Source organism: Oculina patagonica, unplaced genomic scaffold, assembly GCF_052425735.1.
Source record: "Oculina patagonica isolate OP01 unplaced genomic scaffold, crgOcupat unplaced528, whole genome shotgun sequence".
Taxonomy (NCBI): Eukaryota; Metazoa; Cnidaria; class Anthozoa; order Scleractinia; family Oculinidae; genus Oculina; species Oculina patagonica.
This window is the reverse complement of record NW_027558393.1, coordinates 1-11058: the sequence shown is the minus strand read 5'-3', so window position 1 is coordinate 11058 and position 11058 is coordinate 1. Positions and strand designations below refer to the sequence as shown.

Genomic DNA, 11058 nt, shown 5'->3' with positions numbered 1-11058 from the left:
TAAATGTAATTTTTTTGTTATTTATGCTAATGCATTTATTTTCGATTTATTGCTTTCCTCGTCCAAACACAAAAAGTGCTTGTTTCTTTTCCTAACGTTTATTACTGTTGGCGTTTTTATTTTTAGGTTCTGAAACTCAGTTGCCAGTTTCATTTCGTCATTTGATCCTGCCAGAGAAGAACCCTCCACCCACTGAACTGCGCGGTCTTCAGCCTCTACCAGTGTCTGCTCTACGAAATCCAGCATTTGAGAGCTTGTACAAGGACAAGTTCCCCTACTTTAACCCTATACAGACTCAAGGTGAGCGGACATAACAGGACACTGTTACGTGTCATCAAACGTGAATACCCTCTGTACCTAAGTAACTAAGTTAAATTATCAAATTATTGTATTGCAACCAGTGATTTTAAATATAATTTTCCATCCTGAATTCAACTATGTTGATATTAGGACAACATGAGGTTGCACATGTTTTATTGTAGATGTTGTGGTTCAATTTTATATTTGGTTTAAAATTTTTCAAACCAGCTTGATTTTTTATTTTCCATTGTCTTATGTTCATTATCATAATCTGAAACAAAGGGAAATAAAAATCAAACTGGTTTCAAAAATTTTAAACCATAGATAAAATTAAACCACAACATAGATATCCTACTAATCTACGACAGTCACCCTTTTTCTTGAGACCATTCGCGAGGGGAGCTTTGTTATGCAAATCAACGGCAAAAAGGAAAACCCAAGCAGCTCCCAAAGCTCACTGCTTAAATTTTCCGACACTGTACTTTCTTGTATCACCATCGGGGTTCCCACAAGTCAGGAAATGGTCAGGGGATCAAAGTTCTTAAAGGTCAGGGAAAAGTCAGGGAATTTATTTTGAGTCGGGGTAAATTGGCATTTTGGAGGAAAGTCAGGGAAAATTTAAATTATAACATGGCTGATTTAATACCATTGAGGGCTGGAAAAAATAATTCAGGTCAATGTGATTTCAGCTATGTTTTTTTTGGAAGTGGAGGCTGGAGGCCGCTACTGTATCACATTTTGTATTTATTTGTTTAGGGAAATTTTATTTTTATCAGGGAAAAGTCAGGAATTAAAAAGGTCTGTGGCAACTATTACTACAGCAAAACTGAGGGAAGAAAGACGCATTGCAGTTTTGATATCCTACAGATTACAGCTAACATTATGACCTGAAAAAACATTTGTTTATGTTTTCTCCATCAGTTTTCAACACCATGTACAACTCGGATGAGAATGTTCTTATTGGCGCTCCTACTGGAAGTGGAAAGACCATCTGCGCGGAGTTTGCTGTTCTGCGGCTTCTTCAACAAATTCCTGACTGCCGATGTGTTTACGTCACGCCACTGCAGTCTTTGGCCGATCAGGTAAGGGCGTAGTTGAACTCTTTGCTTTTGCGAAGTGTGTTTAATGACTGTTAAAAGGGAGCAATTCTTTGCTTTTAATAAACTCTACAATTGATTGAAAATCTCTCGCAGCACACTCTTACCGTCCAATCAGAGTAAACACACCGTTTTCAACCAACCAGCAGCGAAACCAAATTTTGTGGTGACGAGTTTTCCCGAATTTTCCCGCTCTTGGCACCGGCATTTTCCCGCTCTTTGAACTCGCGTTTTCCAGCGCTTGGCATCCGCGCTTTCCCGCTCTTTGCGTCCGTGTTTTCCCGCGTTTGACACCCACCTTGTCCATTGGGTTATTTACGTGTGCATGCCGTGATTGGCTAGATGCGATTGTTTTGGTTTTTACTTTACAACAGTCATTAAAAACGGCCTGGTTTAAATGAATGCAACCAGTGATTCAAAATATAATATTCATCCTGAATTCAACTATGTTGATATTAGGACGGCATGAGGTTGCACATCGTTTAGCATAGAGAAGAATATTCCTACTGAGTGTTCATTGAGAAGATATTTATTGTTACCCGTACTTAGAAACCATGTGTTTGTTTTTATTCAGGTGTATGCTGATTGGCAGAGTAAATTTGCACTTCAACTTGGCAAGAACGTGGTAAAGTTGACAGGAGAAACAAGCGCTGATCTTAAACTTCTCGCCAAGGTTAGGAGCATAATTCACATGTCACACTGTTATAATGTTAGCTTATGAGTGTACTGCATGTAAAAAGAATGACATGAAATGCTAAAAGAGGAGAATGGACGTTCACACCAAATACTTAGCAATTAGACTTCGAAGCCGAGTTTTCTGTGAGCGAATAGTAAACAAGGGGCAGCCGAGTTGTCTATCGCTCATAAAAAAAGGAGGGCGCCCGCGAGTAGTCTAATTGTTTTAACAGAAACTCTAAAAAGACTGCAATTTTGCGTACTTTTAAGCCAGAAATCAAGAAAAAAAATTATCCTTTCAAAGAGCAACGCCGTCCGATTGTGTTCTGTCAGCGAATTGGAAACAGTGGGAGAACCAATCAGATTTGCGGATTTCCAATATAACACGGCTGAGTTTCTACTAAAGTATGTTAATACTCGATTGCGCCTCGTCATTAAAGCTTAGTCTTTCATTAACATGCGTTTGAATCTCCTTCAAACGCCATGACAAACGCTGCAACTACCTTTGGCATTTTGGAGTGGTTTCTATTCCGCGTCTTGTTTACAGTGCAAGATTTAGATTTAGTTGACGTCTAGACAGGGGACGTTTGAACGGCATTTGAATAGTTTTCATTTGATGTTGTTTCTCCTTCAGGGCAATGTGATCGTCAGCACACCTGAACAGTGGGATGTGTTGTCACGGCGCTGGAAACAGAGAAAGAATGTACAGAATGTTCATTTGTTCATCTTGGATGAAGCTCATTTGATCGGCGGCGAATCTGGGGTGAGGAATTTAAAATTCTTTTTTTCTTGCTTTGGACTGTAATTGAGTGTGAAGCGAATTTGTTCTCCAGACAAAGCCTTAGTAAATTTTTGCGCGTTTAACGTTTTTTTTTGTCATTTCTGTTTCAGCCGGTAATGGAGGTAATCTGCTCTCGTATGAGATACATCTCGTCACAAATTGAACGGAACATCAGGATTGTGGCCCTCAGTTCATCGCTGGCAAATGCTAAGGTTTGTAAATCAGGAAAGATATTTTTAAATAGATCGGGGAATTGGTCAGTTAGTACTAAGGCCATTATTAACGTACTGTCGCCTGTTGCCGATGTTAATTAAACTGACTGGTATTTCAAGTGTTTAGTGGGAACATTGATTTCGGGGTGATGTAAGGTTTCTCTTTCTATTGGGATAAATCTTTCACTGGGAGATGTCTTGATAAAGACACCAAATTCTTAAAACTAACATTAAAAGAAAAGTAAAGAACTTAGTTAGAAAAAAATGTAAAAAAAAAATGTAAATACAATTTTAAAGTCCATACGCGGGACGAGGTTACCCTCAGTGTCCGAGCCAGAGGCTCATGTATAAGACGTAGGACTGATACAGATCGAATTGAAATTTAGTAGTGTTGATTTTTGCGGAGGGAGGAAAACCGGAGAACCCGGAGAAAAACCCTCGGAGCGAGGACGAGAACCAACAACAAACTCAACCCACATATGACGCCGGGTCCGGGAATCGAACCCGGGCCACATTGGTGGGAGGCGAGTGCTCTCACCACTGCGCCATCCCCGCTCCCCCAAAAGAAGAACTTTTATTTTGACGTTGAGTCTGATATGTTTGCATTTGATTGATTACAGGATGTTTCTCAGTGGCTTGGTGTGGGTCCAACAGGTCTGTTTAACTTCCATCCTAATGTCAGACCTGTACCCCTTGAACTGCACATACAGGTATGTTCAGTTCTCTTCTTATCTCTTTACTGTGTTGGTAGCGACGTTAAGATGGCGCATCTGAACATTTCAAGGTTGTTGTTCGTAATCCGTCTTAATCCTTGTCAATTTTAACCATCCTTGTTTAATTTTGGTTTATTATCACTTCTTTGTTATTTTTCTACCTTCAAAAACTCGCTAATTATTCATAAAGAAAATACAAAGGAAATTCATGTTTAATGAGTGTCTTTATATCTGATAAAGACCTGGCTAAATTTTTTGTCCAATTTTCTTGGCCAAAATAACCCAAAATCTACATATTAACGCACAGTTCGTGTTTTATCAAGTCTAAAACACTTGGCTGTGCCTCGTGTTTTAAACTTAATTGAGCTACTCCTGCTAATTTGTTAAACATCCCTTAGTTAATTATTGAGGTTTCTTTACGTTTAGATTCAAAATCGTAATTTGTTTTCTCAAAGATTCTTTCTCAAGAATTCTCACACTGACTACCTAACTTTTTGTAACCTGTTTATTGTTTTTTTCTTTGTTTGTTTTCAAATTATAAGTAGTGTATAGGTATTGTAAGGATGTATATCCTAAGTAATGTTTTGTAACGTATTTGTTTTGATGCGTTTCCTGTATAAGGTATATACAAAAATGTGTTTGGGTGACCAAAGAATTTCCACGAGGCCTAAAACTTGGTTCACAATCGATTATAATTTGTCTCATTCTTGTTTTTCAGGGCTTCAACATCACTCACACAGCCTCTCGTTTGATAGCCATGACAAAACCTACTTACCAATCGATCGTAAAACATTCTCCTAAGAAACCTGTAATCGTGTTCGTTCCGTCAAGAAGACAAACCAAGCTCACCGCACTGGATCTGTTGACCTTCTCTGGCGCGGAGAATGATGCACAAAGGTAAGGGTACTGAAAAAATTATTTTTTTTAGTTTAAAAGATTGGTTTCGCTGCTTTCCAAAAAATGGGTGAAAATCCTGGATGGAATTTGAAGTACAGATTTCGCTTTGTTTATCTGCAACATCTTTGTATACTTTCGTGGCTGGTCTGACACGCATGTTTCGTCTCCGCCAAGAGACTCATCAGAGACCTTTCGGTGAAAGCTAACTCGTCGAACATCGCGTTCGAAGTTCCGCTAGCGTTGAAATGATGGTGCAATCTGGCCTTACATCGCGTAAGCATTCCCAATTGCGTAACGTGTAAATTGTTAATGAATACTTTTCGTGGCTGGTCTTTTGTATCTTTGTATTTGCAAGAACTCTTCAGATACTAGACAGTTCCGAGTTTTTTTTGTCAGTGCTCTGGCAGCTTTTAAACAAGTTATTTTTCTTTGCAGGTTCTTGCATTGTACTGAGGAAGATCTTCAGCCTTTTGTCAAACGTTTGAACGATAAGGTAAGTTTGGCGGTTACAACGTCATTTTACTTTTCTTTATTATTTAACCCTTAATATGGTGAGCCCGGATTATTCCGGGATATGGAGAAATGGCCATTCAACCACTTTTGACGTCACCAATATACACGTCAGCAGATTTTTGTGATGTGCAACTAATAGAGGTTGGATACATCCTTTCCACAGGACTGTCCATCTTGAACATTGACTGCATTCCGACAGAGCTAATCGAAAAAACCGTCATCAGTTTTTGGTGTAAAATTGGTGCTAAAACAGGCCAATATACCCGTTCTTGATCATGGTCTCCTTTCCAGGCTTTTCCATTGATTAAGATCAAAACTTTTCAGGCCAGTAGAAGGGATGCACAGAGTAGAAGAGAGAGAGAATAAGAAAGCGAAACGAAATGGAAAGAAGCAAGAAAAAAAAAAACAGAACGGTTCAAATTTTGGCTTATGCGCCAAAGTAAAATATTGTACATTTTTACATGGAAATTTCATCAAAAACTTACTGCAATTTCAGAAAGCACATAACTAGCAAAGTTTAGAGAAATTTAGCAACGTAGCGCCAAAAAATCAATTTAACGGTTAAGAAAACGTTGTTGTTTTGAATAATATCAGCATATTAAGGGTTAAAGGTGTAAAAAAAATGAGACGAAATCTCCCTGCACGTGTTTGCCTCAACCTGTAGGCGCGTATTTTCCATTCGTAACTATTGCAATGACGAAATATTAATTACGAAGTTAATCTTTTTCTCAGACGTTAAAGGAGACAGTGGCTTACGGTGTGGCCTACTTACACGAGGGCCTGTCCGAAATTGAAACCAAGATTGTGGAGCAACTCTTCAACTCTGGAGCCATACAGGTATTCATACAGTAATTCAGGAGTTTATAGTCGTTAGTGAAGAAATTATTCAACATGACACGAGCGTGGGACAAAGAGTCCCCGACGGGAATCGAACCCATGGCCTCCCAGAATACCGGTTGGGCACTCTAACCAACTGAGCTACGAGAGACTCGTTGTGAGCTGGGCCATTTACTAGGTTGATATGTGACACGCGTCCTGCATACTGCTAGGATCAGCAATGTCGAAATCATCAAATGTGTAGTAAATAATAAAGATGGTAAATTTCTAAATTGGACTCAAAATTATGTCGCAGTTGAGCGTGCTCATTTGCCAAGTCACGGTCTTGTCTTGGAACAATCTGCGTGTGCCTCCCAATTTGCGCTGCATTTGAATTTGTAACACCTTAAAGTCACAACTAAAGACTTTTTCTCAAATTGTGAAGATTTACACACTCATTGTGCTCTACTGAGGTCGTTGACAAACCATTTTCTTATGTTGAAATTCAAGAGTTACCTCGAGCACTGCATTTTTTCCGAGTTGTGTTTAAGCCTCCTATTTCCAGATGGATGGTTTTATTTTGCCCTGCACGTGTACATTTTACCGTGACTGAATTTTGTTGTATTTGTGACAGGTGGTGGTTGTGTCACGCAATCTCGCATGGGCGATTAACATGAGCGCTCATCTAGTGATCATAATGGACACACAGTTCTACGAAGGAAAGATCCATGCGTAAGTTACCATATATATTCAATCAACCATATAGATAATTTTGCAGCGATTCGGTAAAGCGTGATATGATATCAGTGCGCAACGCTATGTTTTTGCTTAGTCCTTATTCATTTTCCTTAGTTGTTGGATTTACTATCTTTTCTGCTCGCAATATCGTTTCCAAGAAACGACTGAGCCCGCAGTTAAGTTAGAAGGGTTGCCAAGCAACCCGTTATGACATCATGATGACGTGACAACGCGAGTATTCGCGCCATTTTTTCACCTGGATGAAAATTGAAAAAAAAATGGAAAGTCCTCTCGGAGATTTGCCCAAAACGGCAACTTTTACCCTCGACTGTTGACACTCGTTCTAGGCTTGAGATTTAGCCCTACTTTTCTTGCTTGCTCAAAGAGACCATGTCACGGGTATTTCGCAGTTTTTCGCAGCAACCTTGGCTAACGTTTTCAAATTGCAATCCATTTCCATCCGAGTCATCCGCAGCCAAACGCGCTTTTAAACATTTTTGGTGCTCTAAAAAAGCATTCGTTAATAAAAAATGGACCATTATTTTTAGGTTTTCTACGACCCAAATATAAGTTTGAGCTGTTCAAAAATCTGTTAAAATCCGTGACATAGTCCCTTACATGCCCTTGTGCAATTTTGTTCTTTGTAGCTATGTAGATTACCCTGTCCCAGACGTGCTACAGATGATCGGCAAAGCAAACAGACCACTGTTGGATGACTCGGGCAAAGCAGTCATTCTCTGCCAAGCATCAAAGAAAGAATATTTCAAGAAATTCCTCTATGAGCCTCTACCTATCGAGGTGAGTGCTCGCCAATTGACCATTAACTTAGTTAATTCAGCTACTTAATCGTTTTTCGTAAGAGTATTTCTTTACCGATCAAAGCGCCGAAGGTTTTAAGACTGTTCAAGACTACAGTGGTTAGTTGAAGTATTTTCATGCATTTGTTTTTGACGAACTTTAAATAAAACGATTAGGGTTTGCACAGGTCAGAAAATGGTCAGGAAAAAACTAAAATACTTGAAGGTCAGGAAAAAGTAAAGAAAAATTGACATTTTGAAGAAAAGTCAGGGAAAATTGAAATTATAACTCTGCTAATTTAATACAGTTGAAAGCTGAGGAAACAATTCAGGTCAATGTGATCTCAGCGATAATTTTTTTCTGGGAAGTGGAGGCCGGAGACTGTAACTATACCCCAACTATAGCCGATATTTTGTAATTATTTGGTCAGGGAATTTTTTTTTTTGTTAGGAAAAAGTCAGGAAATTTGAGACTGATGTCTGTTGCAACCATGAACGATCCAACTCAGAAAATATTGCCTTGTTCTCCGTGCTTGTAGTTCGTACATGTATCTCAACATGAAACTTAAAAACAAGGGAAGATTGGGTCATTAAGTTCCAACTTTTTGTTAGTCGAGACAGTGAATTTTGGCATAAATTACTGGTGTAACTTAAAGGTTTAACATACTTTCGCCTCGCGGTTTCAGTCTCATTTGGATCATTGCCTTCACGATCATTTTAATGCTGAAGTGGTGACGAAAACAATTGAGAACAAACAAGACGCAGTGGATTACTTAACATGGACTTATCTGTACCGCAGAATGACTCAGAACCCCAACTACTACAACTTGCAAGGTAAAGAGACTTTTTACGTGTAGGGCAATGAGTTTAGAAGATCATGTATGAAAACCATTGAATGGTTCCTTTGAGGCAAGCTCACGGCATGCCTTTTCTTGGTAGGCTCGTTTGAGAAAAGAGCGAGCGCCATCTTAGATTAGAACTCGGGAGAGGCTTGGGGAGAGAGGAAAAAGCGTCCTGGGGGGGGGGGGGGGGTAGGAGTGAGGCTGAATGAAGAGTGAGGTGGAGGGGGGAGGGGAAGTATCACATTCGAATCTCCACCAACGGACGCCTTTCCAAAGTGGACACTTTTCTGGTCTCAGGAGTGTCCGCTTATGGAGAGGTTCCACTGTGTATTTCTGATGCAGTTATGGACGGACCATTATTTTTTTGAGGAGGGGGGAAGGTGGGAAATTACCATAAAAAATCTTGCACAAGAAAAGTTGGAGAAAAAACAAATCGTGCACAAGTAAGAAGAGAAAAAATTCAAGCAAGCCCCACCTGCTGAAGGTGGGTGGTGCAAAAAAAAATCTTGCAGAGGGTTATGCTGGTAAAGAAAATTCTCGAAATACCAAGGCTGAAAAAAATTCTTACTCAGACCCCCCCCCCCCCCTCAAAAAAGTAATAGTCCGTTCTTTATTGACCCACTGTTGAGTCACGCAACTCTTGTGTCACACAACTTTTGTTGGAAAGTCGAGGAAACTTGTCCGCGTCGCGCGTTACAGAGATGTCTTTTTGTCAACTGCGAACGATGTTCGATTACATACAGGGACAGAACCTTGATCATAAGAGGCTCAAATGTTTATTTCTTTGTTCCCTACAGGAGTAACTCATCGTCACCTGTCAGATCACATGTCAGACATGGTGGAGAACACCCTTAACGATCTGCAGCAATCCAAGGTAACATGATGTCAATTTTTGTTGCAGTCATGTTTTTACCTTAGCATGGTTATTGATATAACCCTTTAAGGCCCAAGAGTGACCAACATCAAATTTCGCCTCACAATAGCAATACTTAACCAGGGGAGACGGTTTTGAGAATAAATAAAATCATCATTAAAGGAAAATTGCTTTGATCTTAAAACAAATTCACCCAACTAATTCTACAAGAAAATGTATGGAGATCAGTCAGGAGAATTTGTATGTGGATATTTAGGTTTAAAGGGTTAATAATTATTTTCCGTCAATCACGAATGTGGCGTTGCTACCGAACAAATGTCTTCGTAATCCCCCTGACTTTCACCCCCTCCCCGTAGATAGTCCCCCTTGAAGAGATTCCCCTTTTTAGATTGTACCCCCTTGTTAGTTGTTCCCCTAAAGACAGTATCACTAAACAAAAACGTTTATGTTGATATAACGATTAAAATAAACTACAAGGCTTCAAAACACTAGGAATAAACTGATTTTGATTTGTTTCCCATTTCTTTTTGTTTGTAGCATTGTGATTTTGTTAATCTTTCGTGTTTTCTGATCTTGCAGTGTTTGACGATCGAGGATGAGATGGATGTGTCGCCATTGAATCTTGGAATGATCGCTGCTTACTATTACATCAACTACACTACTATCGGTAAGAACCTGCCTCTTGGTACATTGCTGTATGTAAATAGTCTTGATATGTTCTGAGTGATAAAAGGGAGCAAGGATAGCGCAGTGATAACAGCGCTGGCTTCCCACCAGTGTTGCCAGGGTTCGCATCCTGGACCTGGCGTCATATGTGGGTTGAGTTTGTTGTTGGTTCTCTTCCTTGCTCTGAGGGTTTTTCTCCTCGTTTTCCGGTTTTCCTCCCTCCACAAAACCAACACTCCAAATTCGATCCTCGATGCACATACACTTTCTAACGAGCTTATGAAAGCTCTTACGTGTTACGTGGGTAAAAAAAGTAGTTAAATTACATTTTAATCTTTAGGGATGGTACCCCCCATATTCACACCTTTGTAGCCCAAGATATAAATTTGCACTTTTGCAGTCATGGCATGTTGTGGAGTCAAAATATACCATTAAGAAAATATGATATCTTTAATCACTTGCTAACGCTGTTAACAGGATATTCTTAGCAAAAATGAAAAAACATTTTTTTCTGTAACTGTCGTAGAAAAAGCGCAGTTCGTTTGTCAGTTGTTTACGCTTTGATGGTTGAATGACAACTGGGCGTAAAAATGGCCAGGTCAGGCCTCTGGGACTTCCTGTTTACCTATTTCCCGCGAGAGTGTTGCTTAATTCTGTTTCAGCTCAAATTAATCTTGACATAACGATTGTGTTCTTTCATCGTTTAGAGCTGTTCAGCGTCTCACTGAACGCCAAAACCAAACTACGAGGCTTGATCGAGATCATCTCATCTGCTTACGAGTATGAGAGACTTCCCATCAGGCACCACGAGGATGCCACTTTGAAACAGGTGAGTGAGGCCTGGGTCCAACAGTCGCACAGCTTTTGTGCACGTGGCTGCAATGTTTAAAAGTTGATTCATAAAATACATGCAGTAATACCTCCTAAGGACTTTATGCTACAGAAACCGGCACGAGTCCTCTGACTTGTCCGATCCCAAAGATTCAAATGGACTTTACAGTTACCACCACTTCAAAGCCCATTAAAAAATGACTTATTATTGTAAGGAGAATATTAAACTTAATCGTGGGAATAAATGAATTATTGTGGGAATGGATACACCTTATTCGATAATACGCGCGCATATTTTGCGAGTTA

General features: G+C 39.7%; 1 protein-coding gene across 1 annotated transcript; it reads left to right on the top strand.

Annotated features, from left to right (window-relative positions):
* Window positions 1–126: 126 nt before the first annotated feature.
* LOC144640867 (U5 small nuclear ribonucleoprotein 200 kDa helicase-like) lies at window positions 127–10750 on the top strand (the record flags this gene model as incomplete). Its single annotated transcript, XM_078499927.1, has 15 exons — window positions 127–300; window positions 1222–1382; window positions 1972–2070; window positions 2707–2835; window positions 2964–3065; window positions 3686–3775; window positions 4497–4675; window positions 5111–5168; window positions 5921–6025; window positions 6639–6736; window positions 7390–7540; window positions 8226–8373; window positions 9179–9255; window positions 9835–9922; window positions 10629–10750. Coding segments are annotated over 15 exons (1781 nt in total), but the record flags the coding sequence as incomplete, so codon positions are not given.
* Window positions 10751–11058: the final 308 nt, after the last annotated feature.